At 34.9% G+C, this 21,751-nt stretch overlaps 3 protein-coding genes across 5 annotated transcripts in view; 2 read left to right on the forward strand and 1 right to left on the reverse strand.

The window, feature by feature from the left end:
- Nucleotides 1-1,870: 1,870 nt before the first annotated feature.
- Nucleotides 1,871-4,901, forward strand: LOC111461826 (cytochrome P450 CYP72A219-like). 2 transcript variants are annotated; one of them, XM_023105512.1, is made up of 5 exons: nt 1,871-2,183; nt 2,658-2,878; nt 2,968-3,212; nt 3,713-4,088; nt 4,202-4,901. In XM_023105512.1, exons 1-5 carry the CDS (start codon nt 1,877-1,879, stop codon nt 4,625-4,627), a joined length of 1,575 nt encoding a protein of 524 aa, XP_022961280.1. In that variant the 5' UTR covers nt 1,871-1,876; the 3' UTR covers nt 4,628-4,901. The 2 variants fall into 2 exon arrangements, with proteins under 2 accessions (XP_022961280.1, XP_022961281.1); XM_023105513.1 differs by lacking the exon at nt 1,871-2,183 and adding an exon at nt 2,271-2,500.
- LOC111461827 lies at nt 4,867-8,945 on the reverse strand. The gene is made up of 11 exons (XM_023105515.1): nt 8,860-8,945; nt 7,821-7,895; nt 7,683-7,738; nt 7,540-7,597; nt 7,384-7,423; nt 6,512-6,607; nt 6,360-6,406; nt 6,176-6,236; nt 5,860-5,951; nt 5,558-5,782; nt 4,867-5,291 (listed from the first exon to the last, which is right to left on the reverse strand). The coding sequence occupies exons 2-11, from the start codon at nt 7,863-7,865 to the stop codon at nt 5,142-5,144; spliced, it is 870 nt and encodes a 289-aa protein (XP_022961283.1). The 5' UTR covers nt 7,866-7,895; nt 8,860-8,945; the 3' UTR covers nt 4,867-5,141.
- A 3,635-nt stretch (nt 8,946-12,580) lies between these two features.
- The window catches only part of LOC111461791 (protein PLASTID MOVEMENT IMPAIRED 1-RELATED 1-like), an 11,011-nt gene continuing 1,840 nt past the window's right edge, over nt 12,581-21,751 (forward strand). The window contains exons 1-17 of one of the 2 annotated variants that reach the window (XM_023105444.1): nt 12,581-12,876; nt 14,430-14,496; nt 14,661-14,855; nt 15,039-15,139; nt 15,699-15,752; nt 15,930-16,046; nt 16,145-16,208; nt 16,317-16,531; nt 16,610-16,694; nt 16,940-17,040; nt 17,164-17,256; nt 18,089-18,157; nt 18,311-18,403; nt 18,513-18,779; nt 18,849-18,929; nt 19,015-19,173; nt 19,395-21,691. In XM_023105444.1, coding sequence (XP_022961212.1) covers nt 12,736-12,876; nt 14,430-14,496; nt 14,661-14,855; nt 15,039-15,139; nt 15,699-15,752; nt 15,930-16,046; nt 16,145-16,208; nt 16,317-16,531; nt 16,610-16,694; nt 16,940-17,040; nt 17,164-17,256; nt 18,089-18,157; nt 18,311-18,403; nt 18,513-18,779; nt 18,849-18,929; nt 19,015-19,173; nt 19,395-21,691 — 4,199 coding nt within the window. In that variant the 5' untranslated portion in view covers nt 12,581-12,735. Of the gene's footprint in view, nt 12,877-14,429; nt 14,497-14,660; nt 14,856-15,038; nt 15,140-15,698; nt 15,753-15,929; nt 16,047-16,144; nt 16,209-16,316; nt 16,532-16,609; nt 16,695-16,939; nt 17,041-17,163; nt 17,257-18,088; nt 18,158-18,310; nt 18,404-18,512; nt 18,780-18,848; nt 18,930-19,014; nt 19,174-19,394; nt 21,692-21,751 lie in introns of those variants that run through there. The other variant, XM_023105445.1, reaches the window with a different exon arrangement.

Below are 21,751 nucleotides of genomic sequence, written 5' to 3' on the forward strand. Positions count from 1 at the left end.
TTTTTTTTTTTTTTTCTTTTTTGTTTTAACATTATATATATTATTATTATTATTCGTTTTTTTGACTTATCCATTGGAGTTTTGGAGTGAATTTTCGTAAATGCCCTTGATTTTACTTAGATAAATCTTCACGTCGTATTAATCATAAAATTTAAACTTTATCCATATAAATCATACGTAAATAATTGGCATAATTAACAGTTTATATATATATATATATATATATATATATATATATATATAATATTGGTATAGTTTATAGATTTAGTTTTAATGAGTATTTCTTAAAAAAATAAAATTTGTTAATAAATTAAATTACAATTTCAATTCTTCAAATTTTGAGATTTGTTTATTTAATTTTTAAATTAAAAAAAAATCTTTAATATTTCAATTTGGTGTGTAATAAATTCATAATGAATTAAACAATTTTTAAAATTCTATTTATATAAATTTAAAATTCATAAGAATAATGCATGAAATTATTAGTTAATAAATAATAATTAATGAGATTAATTTTTTATTTAACTATTGAGTTTGTTGAGATAAAATGTATTAATTTATACATTAAATGTTAAAACAAAGAGTCAATTAACATAATATTAACGAGTTTCCATGATAATGATACATTGATTAATTAATTTATTTATTTAATGAACGAAGTTATATAAATTTTAATTGTGTAAAGAGTAGTTTTAATTCTTAAATCAATATTTATATAATTTTAAATAAGTTAAATCATAATTAAAAAATGATTTGATTGTGTACTTTTTATTTTGTATTAATTTTTTTAAAACAAATAAAACTTAGATAAATACTTAATAAAAGAGGCCAATCATAAAGACACCTTGGAGATTAGTTCAAATAATTCCATGCCAATTTCTCAACCCGAACCCTATTTCTTATTCTTTCGATTTCACAAACATTAGAAATATAATTTAAAGGACGATTCTCAAATGCATCTCACGAGATTGATATGAGTACTTTAATTTACGAGTTAACATTACAACTCTCCATAGAATTATCAATTTTACATTGACCATTGGTGTAGTTATTACTACTTTTGATGTTACCACAGTAATTTTTTTTAGGGTAATCAAGATTACGTTTAATAACGACGTTTAATGTCTTTAAGTTTTAATCAATTATAAAGTCAACACGACCACTTTTGTCAACCAATTGAAAAATCAATAGAAGCGTACAAAAAGAAACTTATTAGAGCATTACAAATGCAATATTTTTTTTTAAGTTTAAGATTAAAATTGATATAACCCGACACATTTAAGAGTCTATTTTTTTTTCTCGGAGAATAATAAGCTAATTTTATGCCTAATTAATATTGGAGAAATAAATGTAATTGACCTTTGGGTTTCCAAAGAGGCAGAAATGAAAATTAATTTCTCTCGTATTTTTTGGGTTTATGTAAAAATACAAATATAAATTTTATTAATTTAAAAAGTGGGAGAAAATAGTTAATATAATTTTTTTTATTCATCCAGATTAGAAATTCAAATATTTTTAGCTTCATGATTAAATTAAAAAATAAAAATAAAAAATCCTATATGAAAGGTAAATTTCAAACTATTTTAATAATTACTCTGATTATTTTATTAAAAAAAGTGTACAAATTTCAATATCTTGCCCGACACGCATAACCGACCCAACAGCGGGCCCAGCCCAACAGAAATAACGGCCCAATATTTTAATCACAAAGGTGGGCCTTTAACATCTTGGTCCTCACGCAAGAACAAATTGTCAACAATTCTCATAATTTTTTTAAAATTTTTTTATGACAAACTTTAGCTCTTGAAGATAAGAAGTTTGACCAGCTGGAAATATAAAGTCCTACAGAAATGATGGAACAACAACAAAATCCTGTATGAGATCAAGGCCTTTTTTTGTCTGTAAAAGCACAAAAATGGAGTACTTTGTGTTCTATTCATTGGCACTTTGCTTGGTTGTTTTTGGAGTGGCAAAAGCTTTCTACTCCATTTGGTGGAGACCCAAATTGGTGGAGAGACAGTTGAAAAGACAAGGAGTTAGGGGCAGTTCCTACAAGCCTTTGGTTGGTGATGCCAAAGAGTATGTGAGCATGATCACTGAAGCGTGGTCGACTCCCATGAATCTAGACCATCAGATCATTCAACGTGTCGATCCGTTCACTGCAGTGTATGCTAAAAAATATGGTATGTTGTACTGTGTCGTGTCGTGTCTAGTATTAGAATGAATCTGTCGATCCATTCAGGTCCATGTATACTAAAAAGTATGGTATGTTGTAATGTGTCGTGTCGTGTATTAGAATGAATCTGTCGATCCATTCACGTCAGTGTATGCTAGAAAGTATGGTATGTTGTGTCGTGTCGTGTCTAGTATTAGAATGAATCTGTGGATCTGTTCACGACAGTGTATGCTAAAAAGTATGGTATGTTGTACCGAGTTGTGTCGTGTCTAGTATTGAATGAATCTATCGATCCATTCACATCAGTGTATGCTAAAAAATATGGTATGTTGTACCATGTCATGGTGTGCTATGTCTAGTATTAGAATGAATCTATCGATCCATTCATGTCAGTGTATGCTAAAATATATGGTATGTTGTACCGTGTCGTGTTGTGTCTAGTATTAGAATGGATCTTAATTCTTCTGTCATTTATGTGTAGGAAAGTTATCGATGTGCTGGTTTGGGACAAGTCCGAGATTGATGGTGAAGGCCCCCGAGATGATGAAAGAAGTACTATCAAACAAGGAGGGTAGCTTTGAGAAGCCACCGATGAACCCACTTATTCTGAAGCTGACCAAGGGATTAACTACTCTTAAAGGGGAGGAATGGGCTAAACACAGGAGGATTATCAATCCTGCTTTTCATCTGGAAAGGCTCAAGGTACATACACAGTTTAAGAATTCCTTGGCTAAGTTGTAAACTAGAGTGGTGGAAGTTAAGAACATAATGATAATGTTTGGTTGATGAAGGGAATGATGCCAGCCTTCACCATAAGCTGTAGCAACATGATAGAGCGCTGGAAGGAGATGGCTGGAAATCAAGAGAGTGTTGAAGTGGATGTGTGGCCTGAAATTCAGAGACTAACGGCAGATGTTATATCCAGGGCAGCCTTTGGCTCCAACTTTGAAGAAGGGAAGAAACTTTTTGAACTTCTCAAACAACTCACTCTTTTTACTGTTGAAGCCATGCAGACCTTGTATCTTCCTGGTTTCAGGTTAAATTTTGCTTCCCCTTACCACCTATAATTTTCCTGTCCTTCGAATATCTGGGGTGAGAATGATCAGTAAATGAACATAATTGTGAGTGCTTACAAGTTTGTTTGGTAATCCATGGATAGTGTATCTCTTAGCATCCAAACATTCTGGAGATAGATGGAGGTAGGAATTTATTGAACGAGCTCTATTCTTGGCTATATGTCAGGAGTCCATGGATGAGAAGGACTAGGAAAACCTTGAACATGAATCCTTCCGTGATCAATATGGTCCCGAATACACGTCTTGAGAATATTTACTATTTTGTTGAAGCTCAATCTCTTCCCAAACAAACTATATTGCCAAGAGAAACCAAAAACCATAATGGAATAGAAGTTGTCCCAGAAGATAAGAAAAGTAGTGTTCAGTCCCACCCAAGTTTTATAACAACAAAAAAATCTGAAGCTAAAATTGTTGTGAAATCCAACCTTCATGATTGAATTGTGGCTTTGTGTATATGCAGATTTATTCCAACAGCTAAAAACAGGAGGAGAGAGAAGCTGAACAAGGAGATCAAGACCATAATAGAGAGTATAATTCTAAGAAAAGAAAATTCCATGAGCAACCAGGAAGACAATGTTGATGACTTGTTATGCATGCTCTTGCAGTCGAGGAAGAAAGAAAATCAACAAGAAGGTGATGGACTGACAACTGATGAAGTGATGGAGGAGTGCAAGCAGTTCTACCTTGCAGGGCAGGAAACAACATCAAGCTTGATTACATGGACAGTCATTGTTTTGGCCATGCACTCAGAATGGCAAGAAAAAGCTAGGCAGGAAGTCTTGCAAATTTGTGGGAAGAATGAACCAACTTTTCAAAATTTAAACCACTTAAAGATTGTGAGTTTTCATTACACACTTAGCAATCTTCATCTATTGGTACAAGTTTTCTATAATTTTACAAAAATCTAACAGATAAAAAAGGTTTTGATTCAATAAACAATACTCTGCAGGTTACCATGATACTTAATGAAGTCCTGAGGTTATACCCACCAGTTATTGCTCAATATCAACATACTTATGCAGAAACAAAGATAGGTGAAGTCTTAATACCTGCCGGGGTTGATGTTACCTTAGCTACGCTGCTTATTCACCATGACCCCGAGTACTGGGGAGACGATGCAGAAGAGTTCAAACCTGAGAGATTCTCCGCAGGAGTTTCGAAGGCAAGCAAAGATCAGTTGGCCTTCTTTCCCTTTGGCTGGGGACCTAGGACCTGTGTTGGACAAAATTTTGCTATGTTAGAAGCTAAGATCGCATTGGCTATGATTCTACAGAATTTCTCTTTTGAGCTCTCACCTTCTTACGCACATGCTCCTCATACTGTCATGACTCTTCAACCACAGCATGGAGCCCAGCTGAAAGTTCACCAACTATAGGCTGCATACAAATGAAGTACTACATTCGAGTGATGAATGTTTTGAAATTTCATAAGCATAAGTAACTCAGCATATTACTTAGCCTAATGTTTGATAAAATCGCACCTATGTGACTATGTCAACCTAGAAAAATAAGAATGTAACCTATATTGGCAATGGATGCTTGCTAAGGTAATGATGATGTATGACGTTCATGTTATAGTGTTAAGATGCATTAAGAAATGAGAACCAACAAGATATTTAAGTAGAATGAGATTTATTGTTCTTGTCAAAATTGTAATTAATACATTCGATCTACTTGATCGTATGAAAATTGTTCGTAATTAAAAATCTAGGCACCCGGGACTAAACAAGAGAGAAAATAGTCACTCTTCTGCTTTTCACGAACCAGTGCATTTTTTTCTGCTGGTATCGTTTGATGTTATATCCACTTGGAGCTTTGATGAAGAATATCACTCTCGTCAATATCTCTACATTGATGTCTAGGGAAAAACCCCGCCTTCAGAGAAAATAATTATAAATCCTCTATGTTCTTTAACATTGACTCCACGTCTGGTGTTAAAATGGCACGCTTGCTAAGCTCCCCAATGAAGCAGCAATACTTTCCTTCCACATTGATAGCTGCAACATCTTGTGCAAAACCACATTGCATTCCAGAAGAAACCTGCCCGTATTTCAAAATTGGTGTGAGAAGGAACACAAAATCCCAAAAGATTTCATCTAAGAATAGCCCTTCAATCAATAAGAATTAAGAACTTCCTACAACAGAAGTAGCGAAGTACTTTCATCAAGTGAAGAATTTCAGAAAACTGAGGCAGAGAGTTCATGATTCTAATAAAAAATATTTCATCTCAAGAGATCATTCAAGTTGAAATGAGTAGATACAACAGACTTGGCATGCTCGTGTTTATGATTAAAAAATGTACTCACATCATATATAATATCACCAAGCTTTAACTTGACAGCACCGCTCCTATACACGAGCAATTTACCCATGGAGCCAGAAGGTAACTCATTCATAGAGCAGGTTTTCTGTCTAGGTTGTGATTCTGAGCTGTTGGCTGCTCCAATCCCTTCTACAGTAGAGGATTGCTTTATCACAGGCACCATAGGTGGTAATTGCAGAAAAAATATGTCTGTTTCTGGATTCTCCTCCTGCCAATCAACCATTAATTGTAAAAGTGGAAACAAAGAGACTCAAGATATGCCACCTACTGAATCCAGTGACTAACCAATAGACCAAGATCCACTGCTGGAGTTGTTGTTCTTTCATCATAGCTTAAGGTTTCTGAACCCTCTCCAAATTCTTCCTCGTTAAGAGAATCTACGAAGTAATGCATAAAACTTAGAGCAGATAGTTGATGCAGAAGACGCAGGGACAGTTTTCATGGATGCAGGTGTAGTTTTCACCATGAAAACTGTACTCCAGAAGTGATAAGTATGGAAACCACACACGTAGAAGATAAAGTGCATTTCAGAATAATCCCGTTGTCCACTGCAATACTTTCCTTCTAGTTTTTGTAAATAAGATGAAACTTACAAAGATACCTGGATTTCCTGAATATGGACTCCGCATAGGAAGAGTTACAGGATAATAACTGTAATAATCCTGGAGAAAAATGAAAGTTGAAGTACTAAATTGACGTACTAATGGAGAAGACAGATACAGATACAAATGAGAATCGCAAAAGAAAAATAATTGATGATTTGTATGTTTGTACGTTTTACTGACCCATGGTTCTACATACTCCTTACTCGTAGTAGACGGAAGTGATCCATCTGCATAATCACCTTTTCAGTTTAGTGCATTGAAAGCCTCTCACGTGCAGTAAATCAAGAAAGTACATTTTGACTAGCGTAGATTTTAGTAATTTAGTAGCCAACCTTCATTTCCGAGTCTATTTCCAGCTTTTGAAATACCAAATGATCTTATGGTGCTTGATGTACCTCCAGAACCAAATGCAACTTGTGTAGGTGCCGCTGCATATTAATATAACAAAATGCCAATGAAACCGAGACGTGTTAAAAGAACTAAAAATCTTTAAACATAGTACTAGTAAATTTCAATTGGATGTAGGGTTCATTAACAGACAGAAGTTCACCACATTTCCCCTGAGGTAGAAGAGTTGGAACAAGCTGCATGATGCATAATTGATATGTCAAATCATATTATCAGAACTCCACAGATCATTCTACAACTTATACGCTCGTGATATGTTTAATTAACTTAATATGGGGTCTCTTTTGGCTTCGCAAATGGTAGAAATTTCAAATATAGAACTGCTTTGCTCCACGCACATGGTTCTAATGTCAAGAAAAGTAAAGCATATTACCATTTTTCACAACCTCAAAGTGTTTCTAAGACATTCGTGTTAGGAAGAAATATCCTATTTAAAATTGCCCAAGATATTCAAATCTTTAGACATAATTTCAATCACGCATGTACAAATAGATAAACACATAGGTACATATAAATATATCTATCTATCTAATCTAGATAGATACTAGTAACAAATTCGTATATCATGACTAATAGATGAAAAACGAAATAATTTTTTTATTGATAGCCAACTACAATCCTCGAGGGATTAAAAGAAGAATACTCAAGAACTAGCACTATATGAATAACCTTTCAGATCCAATCTAAAACAATATAAAGATTAATAGATTAAAATTTAAAATTATGTACTAAATAATGAAAGCTCAAAACCAGAACAAAAATTAACCATGAACAATGACTAGTTTATGGAACGCACCTTTTTTCCCAATTCTTTGCCTTGCCCTTAGGGTGGTTTCCTGCAATAAGACATCAAGAAATTAAAGTGATAAACAGAGAGCAAGGATGTATAACAACTAGATATTCTAAACGCTCAAGAATGCAGGCAACAGAAAATAAATGAAAGCAGGCATACATTAAAGCGTTTAAGTAAATCCCTGGCTTGAGCAGCATCAGCGTCCTCTGCTATTTCTCTACATAAAACAAACATACATTTTGACTGCAGCAGAAATTTGGAATAATTAGGGATGATACTATAATTGAAAGCGGTGTGCTTACTCTTTGACTTCAGGTTTTGGTATACGACGAGGAGGTGCTTTTGGCGCAAATTTCATCTGCAGCAGACCATTTCATCAGTTCAAAATAAAAATTTAAAACTCTTCAAACAGAAATATAGATGGGAAAGCCAGAACAAACCTTCCTTTGACCAGCTGTACTGTTTTTGAGCAGATCATTCTCCATGGCTATTAGTAGTCAAATCTTCGTCCAAAACTGAAAAGAAAAAATAATGATCACTTACAATTAGTTGTCAAATTCCCAAGTCTTATCACGTCTTTATCTTAAAATGGCTTTGTCGACCTAATTAAATTGCACAGTGAATGCAACTAGGATAACACTATAATTAGAACAATATCGTCCACGAGGAAGAATGAAGGATATTGTTTCCATTCTCAAATGCCACTTGAAATTCGATCCATAAACTTCACTACTTCAGCCGTGAACTCTTATGTGGACGAAGTTTTCATTTAGGGATCATTTCGCTTCAATCAGAAGCTTCGAGCATGCTAGGAAAAAACACTACACGACAATATTTTTGAGCTAGAATATTAAAATTCACTTCATTAAAGCAACGAGAACAATAGCCAGGCAGAAAAGGCCATCCACAAAATCTGCTACTGGCAACTGCAATAAGTCCATAATCTTTTCTTAAATCAGTACTTGGGATGTTGAACCAAAAACCGTAGTCTAGTTATATACACATCGATCGATTTGGATCAAACAACGAACACTCTCATAATCTAGGATGCCGACATGCTTCAGACGAATCAACAAGAGTTAAACAGTATCCCATTCTAACTACAGAAGAAGATACTCCACCGGATCAAAAACTGTCAACTTATCTTAGCCATATTATCTTGGACGGATCAAATGCTAATTGGTGAATACGAATATAAACAAATCACGAATAAGAGGCCAGATTCATGGAAAACACAATTTGCACGCATGATTGAGCAACGCAATCGTTATGCATGGAACAAATGCATTCCCGACAAGCACACAAGTAATGAGTGAGAGAGATATTGAATCAGTCATTGAACTTCAACGATCAAATGCAAATCCAATACAAAAGAGAAAGCAAAAGCAATTATTCATAGCGTGAGTTGACGCGAATATTCAGGCAGAGATACAGGGAAGCGAGAAGAACGGAGAAAAAAATGGCGGCAGAAGCTTTCACCTGTTCCGAGAGTGAAAGAGACGCACCACGGCTGCAGCTTAACGTGACGGAGGTGGCCGCTTAGGACATAATAACTTATATGCCTTGGTGTTAAGAAACCTAGACAAAAATTAATTTTTATTTTCTAGTATTTGAATAATATTCAAACTTTATTATTTCCTTTTATAAAAATATTATTATAACGACCCAAATCCACAGCTAGTAGATATTGTCCTTTTTGGACTTTCTTTCTTGGGCTTCCCCTCAAGGCTTTTCTTTGGACTTTCCCTTTCGAGCTTCCTCTCAAAGCTTTAAAACGCGTCTACTAGGGAAGCTTTCGACACCCTTATAAATAATGGTTTGTTCTCTCCTCCCCAACCAATGTGGGACATCACAATCCACCCCCTTTCGGGACCCAGCATCCTTACTAGCACACCGCCTCGTGCCTACCCCCTCGGAGAACAGCGAGAAGGCTGGCACATCGTCCGATATCTGGCTCTAATACCATTTGTAACGACCCAGAGCCACCGCCAGCAAATATTGTCCTCTTTAGACTTTCCCTTTTGGGCTTCCCCTCAAGGCTTTAAAACATGTCTATTAGAGTATTAGAGAAAGGTTTCCACGCGCTTATAAATGGTGGTTTGTTCTCCCCGTGTGGGACATCACAATTATTAAGACATAAATATTCCACTAAAAAAAATTATAGATTTTGATCTTAAATTTAAAAAATAATTATTTACTTTGTTAAAACACAAATAAAATAGAAGCAATGTCATTTTCGGTTTACCAAAAGAATCGTATGATGAATCTGACATAACGTGCTATAGTTTTTTGTCTGCAAATATAAGAGATAAATGTCTTAATCCACGTTATAGCATTCTCGGTTTTTTTTTTTTTTTTTTTCTGTACTCTTTTTGTAGACATTGTTACGGTAACACTAAGTAAAGAAGAGGTACATAAATTAACCGATTTCACATTCGAATAATTTTATGTTGCTATAGTATTTTAAAAATAAATAACGAAATAGAAGTCATACCAAAAAATAAAAAATTAGAAAGGTAATTTCACAAATATATATTTTATCTCGTGCACTTTATTGGGTCATTTTTCTTTGACGTGATAAATATTTAAATTCAAAATAAATAAATAAAAAGTAGAATTTGACGTCGACTCCAACCTTGGTCCAATTTAGTTCTCAAGATAACTACATAGATTTACATAAACATACATTCATTATGTTTTTTTATCACAAAAGTCCTCGAGTCCTCGCATCTAATTCAACACGTTAAAATAAATAAAAATTACAATTTTAAATGAAGCAGAATAATTGTCGGTTTATTCCGACACTAAAACGTAATTGTCAACAGTGCATGAAAAACAAACATTTATCTATACACGAGTATAAGTGCAAAATATAATAGCATACATACACAACACATATTAAATGCAAACGTTTAACATAAACAACGTTATTATAATATACTACGACAATATATTTGTGTATATATAACTAAAACATACACGACAAATGTGTTTTCATAACCTTCACATATCATATGTAATATAATTTTTATTTGATAATTTAATATAATATTTATAATGCTGGCCGCGTGAATATATAAAATTACCTATTTAGGTAAAATAGCAAAAATTTGATTCATATTTGATTGGACGATAGATTAGTGTGACGATTAATTTTCCCATTTTAATAAAAATAAAAATCGTGGAAATAAATCTAATTAAAACGACCCAGAGATTAAATTAAATTAAAAAATGTTATAATTATTACAACATATTCCAATAAAATAATTAAAATGTAGTGTAATGATAAGCTACAAAAGAGAACCACATTTTTATAATTATTTTAATTTAATTATATTTAAATCAGTTTCTTACTTAAATAATCTTATTTTATTTATATAAAAAAAAAAAGAATTCGACAAGATAATATAACAATTCTTATTTTAATTATACCGCGAAATTAATATGAATTTGTTTTTTTTTTTTAATATTTAATTTTTATGAGCATAAAGGTGGCGCGGGTTTTAAATTAAAGGTGTGCCAGGGTGGAGCCTAGTCATTGACCCGCAGGATTTTAAATATTTAAAACCCGCGCCACGTCTTGTCCACTTTCCATTAGCGGTTTCTTGCCTTGTGCGTTTTCCAAATACTCCAAATAAAAAAATAAAATTAAAATATAAACATAGCCACGTGGAGAATCAACCGCCCAACTCACAAGCCACGTGCGAAAAAAGTAAGGGTTAAAAATATAATTTTAATTTATGCATTTTTCTTTAATCTTTACATAATATCTATTTTATTGTTTAAAACATTATTTAAAATATTTATATTTTATTGAAATTCAATTTATGTATAATTTGTATAAATTTAATCATTATTGAAAAATATTATTACAATTTAATAAAATTTCGTATACGTATAAAAATATTTAATTAAAAATTACATTTTAATCTTAATCTCACACTTTTTATTGGATATCAATTTTATTTATAAATTATAAAAATTAAATTATTGTATAACAAACATTATTATTATTAAATCGTGGTCCGTTTAAACTTATATTATATTAAATCGTTACAAATTAAAATAATATTTCTCTTTTTTTTTTTCTTTTTGTCTTAATTATTCACCGTCATTTAAAGTGTTAATTAAATATATATATATATCACATGTTCTTAGACCAACCATACAAAAAAAGTATATTCCAACTTTTAAGGCATTTATTCCCATCAACATATTTTTTTTCAAACGGCAAGACCATTTTTTTAATAATGAAAATTTCGAATTTTATTTATTACATTTTATCACCTTTTTTTTATAAACAAAATTCCACGTGTGTATATATATATATAATTCTATAAACAAATTGGGAGAGGTTAAAAATGTTTTTTTAGTAATTTATATTTTGTGGTGTTAAATTGACGTGACACGTGGATAATTTATATATTCAATTGATAAATAGATCGTAAGAGATTAATTGATATATTTTTTTATTGTACAATAAAAATTATGCAAATACGTGAAAATCTCGACATTTCTACTGCATGAACACGTTGTCTACTTGTTTCAAGTTGCTTGTAAGAATGAAAATTATTATTACCGACCAATATAAGTCATTTTAGCATGATTTATTCTCGCTTACGTACTTCTAATAAAAATTTATAGATAGTCACTTAAGATAAAACTATTTAACTTTGAAGTTCATAGGATTGAGCTACTGAATAAAAAAATGTAAACATTGACAAATATGAATCATTATAATTGTTATCACATTGTAAAATCTCCCAATAAAATGCGTGGTTCATAGATGAATCGAGACGAAAATTGGTAGGATGTAATGCTCGAATAAATGAGGGATATATGAATGAACCGATATCACATTCGAATGAGAATTATATTTAAGGACGTGATGGTTAAGAAATATTTTAAAAAATTAGTTATTATATATATATGTCAACCATATGTACTTTCATTTTCGGTAGCTCGATCATAAAAACTCTCATATAAGGCGGTAAAAATTAGAGGGCATTTAAGTAATTTTTACACCCCACATTATATATATATATCAATAATATGTACTTTCATTTTCGGTAGCTCGATCATAAAAACTCTCATATAAGGGGTAGGCATTTAGGTAATTTTGACACCTACACGTTTTCGAATTTGGTTTCTATTTACTAGATTTGGCGCATATTTCAAATCAGAATAATCCGAAAAAAAAAAAAAAAAAAAACACCAAAATACCGATGTGCCCTATGAACCAAAATTCAGCAGAGAGAACAGAGAGAAACAGAGACGCGAGTTTTTCCGGCGAGCAATTCTGGGCTTTTCTTCCCCTCCTCCGCTCGCCCTGCTTTGGCGTTTCCAAGGAAAACCATGGCCTGTGTGCACATACCGGTGCGGAACTCGGAGGAGGAGGTCAGGGTAGCTCTTGATCAACTCCCTAGGGACGCTTCCGAGATTCTCGATATGCTCAAGGCCGAGCAAGCTCCGTTGGATCTCTGGCTAATCATCGCGGTTCGTTTTACTCGCTAAACATGAAATGAGATATATCTTTATGCTAGATTTCAGCTCCATTCCCTTGCACATCTCGTGACGTTGAATCCTGTCGCAAGAATTGTTTTCTGTTCGGAATACCTAATTACGAATTTTTGTGTGTAATATGCGTAATGGGTGAAGTTGATGCAGTATTGTGCTTGTATATTACTAATAATTACCCATGGACGAGGCGGTGACCGAATTCTCTGTGCGTGCGTGCGTGTTTTTTTCTTCTTTTTGCGGAAATTTTAATGTAACTAGCTCTTTTTAAGCTGTTGATTAAGGGAGTGGAACCAAACTATCGTGTTTCTAACTTCAATTTTGGCCAGGGATGAAAAATTTGATTGATGAGTGCTTTATATTTACATTTGAGTAACTGTGCAAACTAGATTGACATAAGTTAGAACTTCACATACCTACTGTGCAAACTAGTTGGTGATTGTATAATAAAGAGCTTAGAGGAAATAAATTCAATCCATGGTGTCCACCTATTTAGGATTTAATGTCTTATAGGTATTTTTGGCACCCAAGTGTTGAAGGGTTAACGAGATATCCTGTGAGATTAGTCGAGATGTGTGCAAGGTTGTTGGAACACTTAGAGATATGCAAAAAATCTTGGTGACTGTGCAAGCTTGGAGATGAGCTTAGCTCTTGTTGGTACAGATGTGTATAAGTATTTCCTATTCGAACGTCCTTCCCAATATATTAGAGGGTTTACTAAAACTTCATGTCACTAGGTTTTTTATGACCACTTAAATCTTTTATACCTATTATGGGGCTATCAGTTTGTCCAGTCTCCTTGGTTCATTGGTTTTACCTTTGCTTTATATGGTATTATTGAGGAGTTGCTCCTGAGTTCACCTTTTTGGGCGGATGGAATTTCTTTGTGGCAAGCTAGTTTTTTTTTTTTTTTTGTTTTTGTTTTTGTTTGTTTGTTTGTTTGTTATTTTGTGAGAAGCTTGACTCAAGAGAAACGATGAGATTTTTGGAGAGGAGGAGAGGTCATGTGTTGAAGTTTAGGAGGTAGTGAGGTTTAATGTATCTCTGTGGGCATTTGTCCCTAGGTTTTTTTTTTTACTTTTTTTTTTTCTCGTAAATATGAACTTAGTTTGATTTATTGGATCGAAGTCCCCTTTTGTAGTTTCCTTTTGTACTTTCAGTTTGTTCATTCCACCAACTACCAATTTTAATGCTATATTTATTTAGTATGGGATTCTTTTTACCCGTTTAATATATTGAATTGCTGCGAATATCTTGCATTTCATATACATTTAATTTTAGTTTAAATATAGTTTCCATCATTTTCTTTACCTACGTCTTGTGCTGTCCCAATGATGATGGGCTATAATGAGAAAATTGCTACTTCAAGATCAATTATAACTTCCCTATCAAACTTAGAAGTTCATGCCTTTTATGAAAAACTATTCGTTTTGACCTTGCTATGATCTGAGTATATATTTCTTGAGGTTGCTTTTATCATGTATTACATTAGTGTCTGAGTTTCCATGTACCATTTCGTTGACACGTCCCAGCGGGAATACTTCAAGCAAGGAAAACTGGAACAATTCCGTCAAATTCTGGAGGAAGGGTCTAGTCCAGGTATTGGCTTCTTTTCAAATGTTGGAATTTAGGTTATTTTTATTTTTATTTTGCTAAATGTAATACCTTAATCAGTTGAATGCTACTTGATAGAATATTCAGGCTCATAGCCTACATAGTTTTCCAATCTTAACTCACCTTTTGTAATTTTGTTATTTTTGCAGATATTGATGAGTTCTATGCTAATGTTAGATATGAAAGAATCGCGATCTTAAATGCCTTGGGTGCTTACTACCACTATCTTGGAAAAATTGAGACAAAACAACGAGAAAAAGAAGAACATTTCACTTTGGCTACACAATATTACAACAAAGCGTCAAGAGTTGACATTCACGAGCCTTCAACTTGGGTTGGAAAAGGTTAACTTTTCTAGTAATTTTTTTTTTTGTTTTAAGCTTAATTTTATGCTATGACATTAAAATTAAACACAAATGATGATCTTTTGCTATCTATTTTAAACTGCTCACGAACATCCTTTGTTTATGTCTTTTCGATTAGTCTTTGAAGCATGCTTGGAACTAAAACACTTGAAATGTTCACAGGTCAGCTTTTATTGACCAAAGGGGAAGTTGAACAGGCATTTGCTGCATTCAAGATTGTTTTAGATGGAGATCGTGACAATGTTCCTGCCCTTCTAGGTCAAGTACGACCAAAATCTTTCACCTGACTCATTTGGTAACTCTAGATCATGGAAAAGAAGGTGCCATCTAGAAGATGATAACCTTTTTGGTCCCTTGATTATAAATTTATTCTTTAGTAGTACTTGATTTTGGAGTGGCTTTCTCCCAAAGATTATTTTATTTTATTTCAACGCTACTATTCTATACATTCTCTTGCAGATGGAATGCATCTGCTCATCGATTTTATCTGACATTTGGAAATAGTTGAATGTTAATTGCAGTTGGAATGCATCTTGTTTGATACTTATCTTTTTAAAAAGTCAATTGCCTAGGAGTGCTGTACTAGTTCTTATGCACTATTTCAAAGTTCTCATTGAATTGATTTATTTCTCTCTGATGTACCTGATGGGTTATGTGCCTTTCCCTGGTCTCATCAATGTGACGTAGAATTATTGTTGTTGCTTGATATTTGACTTTGCCGGTAACTTGATTGAGGTCTGATCCAATTCTTACAATAAGACTGAAGGAGTATGTGTTGGTTGATCTATTCTGCTCCCCTTAACATCTTCGGCATATATGCAGGCATGTGTTGAATTCAACCGTGGACATTATTCTGAATCATTAGAGCTGTATAAGGTTAGTTGGCTTTACATGTCTGCGCAATAAGTGATTTTTTAATCCGCTTTGTAATCTTTTATGCTCAGTGGGGGCCAACTTGCTCTCTTCCACGATTACTTAAGTTCATTGAAAGATACAATTATCTCAAGCCAATTTGATGACGCCTTTGGTCTTGTAACATGAATTTGCAAACAGAGGGCCTTGCAAGTGTATCCTGATTGCCCTGCTGCTGTAAGACTTGGCATAGGCCTCTGCTGCTACAAATTGAAACAATATGGAAAGGCTCAGCGAGCATTTGAGAGAGTTTTGCAGGCTAGTGTTATTAGTTTTTTCAGTCATTCATTAAACTCATGCGAACTTACCAACTTGAAGTTGATGTTGGCTTAATATTTCTTAATTTATACTTGCAGTTGGATCCAAAAAATGTTGAGGCTCTTGTTGCTCTAGCAATCATTGATATGAACACAAATGAAGGTAGGTTTCATTATGGGTTCCTTTCCTTCGCATGGAAGTTATTTTTTCTCGGTCATATTTTTCCATACATTCGAGTAATTCAATTGCGGTGTATATCCACCATGGCAGCTAGTCGAATTAGAAACGGGATGGAAAAGATGCAGAAGGCATTTGAAATATACCCTTCTTGTGCAATGGCTCCGAATTACTTGGCAAATCACTTTTTCTTTACTGGTCAACGCTTTTTGGTGGAGCAATTGACTGAAACTGCATTTGCCATTGCTGACCATGGACCCACTAAGTCTCATTCTTTTTATAATCTAGCTCGGTCTTACCATAGCAAGGTATGATAGCCATCTTGATCTCATAACGTTAAGAAGTGGAGGAGAAGACTTACTGAACCGATGGTAGAATGTCTGTAGGGAGACTATGAGAAACCTGGCTTGTACTACATGGCATCCGCAAAGGAAGCTAATAAACCCCGTGAGTTTGTATTTCCTTGTCATGGTAAGTTCGTTTCCTTCTTTCCCCTTCCTAGCATGAATATTGACTATTGGGGGTCTCATACGTATTTATAATTAGGGTTCAAATGGCATGAGAATGGTTTGATAAAAGGGAGTTTTATTCAAGTGATGACAGCCTCAACAATTTGCCTAATTCTGTTTATTGGTCAATTTGCCAATTCTGTTTATTGATGTTCCCATGGTGCTTTGTGGTTAATTTCTACATTTCTGGTTGTTTATTTGGTTCAGGTTTGGGTCAGGTTCAACTGAAGATGGGAGATCTTGGAAGTGCATTATCAAACATGGAGAAGGTTTTGAAGGTTTATCCCAACAATTGTGGGACATTGAAAGTGAGTGAGTTGAAGCTAAAAGATATTTAGATTCGTGTTTCAGTTACTTGTATGCCCTAGATTTTTGTATTCCTAGCCTTCATTTTTTTTTTGTCTCATTAGTTGTTACTGGTTTTGATATAGGTACTTGGTCATATTTATGTTCAGCTTGGTCGGTCTGAGAAGGCCCAGGAGGCTTTAAGGAAAGCTACAAAAATTGATCCACGTGATGCACAGGTAGACCTCAAGTTGGGGGAGTTGGGAGGCTTTATAATGTCTTGATGTTGCAAGTTGCCATCTCCAAGTCTTAATGTTTGATGTCTTTATTTGACACCCGATCATTGATCATGCCTGGATACTAAAGCATAATATATCATTATTAATTTGCATAGCTGCAAAACTTAAGATGCTAATTGTTCCCTCAACACTTACCTTTAGCGCTTTGGCACTGACAGATCATTTCTTTCATAAGCTTCTGTGGAGTTTTCGTGGTTGATCGTATTATTTTACTCTAATGATCATGAGAATACTTCTTTTCTTTGTAAGCGCTAGCAAGAATTGCCTTTGTAACTATAATCTATCAGCAGAAAAATGGTGGCAACAAAACAATTGGCTCCAAGTGACATTAGGCCTGGTGCACGTTCAAGATTAAAATTTGAACTTCCTAAAGATTTTATTTTGTTCGTTATACTTCTATACTTTTTTTAAACTTCGGGGGGTGTAAGGCTGTATGTCGCATCACACCACACCCATCTATTCTTCTGTTCCTTCACCCAAATTGGAACTGGAATATTGTGTATTCTTGATTTTAGTTTTATGATTAAATCAGAGAGAATCCAATTGTGCTAGAACGTTCAGCTAGCCATTCCATTTTTCCTTAAGACGACGTTCTTGCACATTTCTACATTTTTTCTACTTTTTTATTGGAGGCTTTCCTACAAATGTCCAGATTTTCTGTTTTTTTGTCAAAGCAAGTACTATTATGTCATTGTTATTGCCACATATATGAACATGCTACCGTTTAGTTTTCACTACATGTAATATAACGTAGAATTAAATTGCATTGCAGTCCTTTTTAGACCTGGGAGAATTGTTGATTTCAACCGATGAAGATGCTGCTTTGGATGCCTTCAAAACTGTAGGGACTTTTTTATTTATTTTTTTATTTTTATAATTTAAATTTTATTTTATTTGCAATCAGATTTTCTATATGATCGGTATTTACTTCCTAACTTTTTATTTATTACTGCTCTAATCTAATAATTTCTTTTGGTGTTGAGTGTTACAACAGGCTAGCATTCTCTTAAGAAAGGGAGGTCAAGAGGTACCTACTGAAGTGCTCAACAATCTTGGGGTTCTTCACTTTGAAAGAGAAGAGTTTGAGGTTTGTTTGGTTTGATGTTGGTTATAATTGATTCCACAGAAAATTATTCTGTCAAAAGTTATTAAATGCTTCCTCTTCAAGATACTTTCTTACTTCCTATTCTTGTTAGCTTGCTGAGAGAAATTTCAAGGAGGCTTTAGGTGATGGAATTTGGCTAGATTTTTTTGACGGTAAATTGAGATGCACTGCTATTGAAGCAAGTGCGTCTGTTCTTCAATACAAGGACATGGAACTCTTTTATCAACTGGAGAGGGAAGGTCGTTCAATTGTACTGCCATGGAAGAAAGTCACAAGTCTGTTTAACCTGGCTCGATTATTTGAGCAATTGCATAACATTGAAGTTGCAAGTGCACTCTACCGCTTGATTTTATTTAAGGTATGTATTAGTAGCTCTTTGGGGTTCATTATTGCACTTTGCTTTTAACACCTCTTTTATTTGTTACAGTATCCAGACTTTATCGATGCTTACCTGAGGCTTGCATCCATTGCAAAAGCTAGAAATTATGTTCAATTAAGCATTGAATTGGTCCGTTAACTCTTCTGGCACATCTGCTTCTATATTTCTGTCTGGAAATTAATCTTGTATAGTCAATAATGTGTCCCTTCCGTAGGTTAATGATGCTTTGAAGGTAGATGACAAGTGCTCAAATGCCTTATCTATGCTAGCTGAGCTTGAGCTAAAAAATGATGACTGTGTTAGCACAAAAGAAACTTTACAGGCTGCAGGTGAAGCAACCAATGGAAAGGATTCGTCTGCGACTCTTTCTCCGGTGGGCTACTTTTTATTGTGCACATTCATTTTAGTTCATTTTAAATATCACTGTCCTGATGCTAAAAATTGTTTTACTTACGTAAATTTCCAATGTGCCGTCTTTCTGGAAATCATATTTGCTTCACACCTTGTATTGGTTATATAAAAGCATCTAGCATGTAGATGGTGTTTTCAAATTACTTCAAATTTCTTGTTTATGTTGGTTTAATTTAATTTCAGAGCTCATGGTCGGATAAGTTGCTGTCAAAAGTTGATTCAAAGAAGATTGGTGGTCGTGCGGGTGGTGAGAAGTTGTTGAATGAGATAGAAACCATAAGCAACGCTCTTTATCTGACCAAAAATCCGTTGAGGAATTCTAGTTCTGGTGCTAATGCTCGGCAAAGATCTATTGGGAAAACCAATTTGCCTGATCCCAAATCGCAGCCAAAAAGCGGCAATGAAGATCCAACACGTAAGGATAAGAAATCTATCTGGAGTTGGAAGACTTTGAAGGCGTTCTCCCATGTTCGAAACCGCAAGTTTAATTGTTGTTTCTCTCTCCTAGTTCAATCAATCAAGGGGTTACCTTCGGACCTGGATGATTTTAGTCTAAGTGTGTTCTGGAAGAGGCGGGATGGCTTATTGGTAACTCGCCCTAAGAAGGTCGTCCAGGGCAAGGTAGAATTTGAAGAGGAGTTGTACTGCACTTGTACAGTACATGGTAGGGGGAATGGACCCCATCATTCTGCAAAGTACGAGGCCAAACATTCTTTACTCTATGCTTCTGTATATGGTGCTTCTGAGGTTGATTTGGGGAAACATCGGGTTGACTTAACAAGGTTTCTTCCCCTTACATTGGAGGAGTTAGAAGAAGAAAAGAGCTCTGGTAAGTGGGCTACCATTTTTAAATTATCTGGTAAGGCTAAAGGGGCCACAATGAATGTCAGTTTTGGATACACAGTGGTGGGTGATAATTTAACTGCCTCTGGAAATCATATTGGCGATTCCTTAAAGTCGAAGCAGAATAAATATGGTATTGGGAAATCCGAGATGGTGTTCGGTGAATCTGGTGGAAGAAGCAGAATCCAGAATACCAAGAGTTCTCCTGGAAAGACGTATAATGATTCTCTTGTTTCATCCCGACCAGAAGATGATATAAAGGATCTTCATGAGGTTTTACCAGTACCGCAGTTAGAACTTGCCAAGTCGGTAGATGTATTATACAAAAAATTTGATGATGGTGAATTTGATGCTTCAGCGGACAGCAACCCCAAGCTGGATGTGTGCACTGAATATTCTCATCTAATGAAATCTGAGGATGAAAATACCGATGTTGATTGTGGAACTGAGTTTTCATTTGTAGAACAAGGGATTGAATTGTCATCCATGGAACAGGGGGAGAAAATTGATGCACAGATTGAAGTGTTAGCAGAGGAACAGGTGGAGAAAATTAATGTAAAAGTTGTCGATTCCTCTTCAGTTGGACGCCCTGAAATAGACAATGAATCATTGATGGTTCATGACGAGGGTAGCAGGGTTGACCAACAGAAGGAGAAGCATGATAACTACACCGAGGAGCTTGTTGCGTGTAATAGTTCTTCAAATGATTATGATATTTATACCAAAGAATCGATCCTGAAGGAGTTGGAGTCAGCTTTAAGTTGCGTGTCTGAACTGGAGACAGTAGCATTGGAGTCTCCTGAAGAAGAGCATAACTCAGAGTTCATGTCAAGTGATGAACCAACTGGAGAGTGTCTACCCCTTGATTTCGACGAAGAGTTTTTGGAAGACGAATGTTTGGAAAGTGATTTCTTACGTATGTTGGGTATTGAGCAAAGTCCATTTGGCTCGAGTTCTGATAACGAGCCAGAGTCTCCAAGAGAGCAGCTGTTACGACAATTCGAGGATGAAGCCGCAGCCGGTGGTTATTCCTTGTTCGATTTTGATATTGAAGATGATAATTATCCAGCATGTGGTTATAATTTTAATGGAAGTTCTGATACATCTTTTGATCTTCCGTCAATTGGCAATGCTAATGAAGCCATCGACTTCACAGAAGATGCAGCAGTATGGAGTAAGACGAAGGCAAAGATGTTGGAAGATTTGGAAACTGAGGCTTTGATGCACAAATGGGGATTGAATGAGGAAGTCTTTCAGCAGTCTCCATCCAGCAGCTCTCATGGGTTTGGAAGTCCATCTGATTTTCCTTGTGAAGACCCGTTCGACCTACCTCCTCTCGGAGAAGGATTGGGTCCATTTATCCAGACAAAGAATGGAGGTTTTTTGCGAACTATGAATCCTGCAATTTTCCAGAATGCTAAGAGCGGTGGGAACCTGATTATGCAAGTTTCTTCTCCGGTGGTAGTGCCTGCAGAAATGGGTTCTGGGATAATGGAAATACTACAGCGTCTGGCCTCGGTTGGAATCGAAAAGCTTTCTATGCAAGCAAATAAGTTAATGCCATTGGAAGATATAACTGGGAAAACAATGCAACAGGTAGCATGGGAAGCTTGTCCCGCTTTGGAGGGTTCTAACAGGTTTGTGGTCTCATTTTCAATGACTTGCCCCCCCCCCCCCCCCCCCCCCCCCCCCCCCCC

Source organism: Cucurbita moschata, unplaced genomic scaffold (genome assembly GCF_002738365.1).
Source record: "Cucurbita moschata cultivar Rifu unplaced genomic scaffold, Cmos_1.0 Cmo_Scf00025, whole genome shotgun sequence".
NCBI lineage: Eukaryota > Viridiplantae > Streptophyta > Magnoliopsida > Cucurbitales > Cucurbitaceae > Cucurbita > Cucurbita moschata.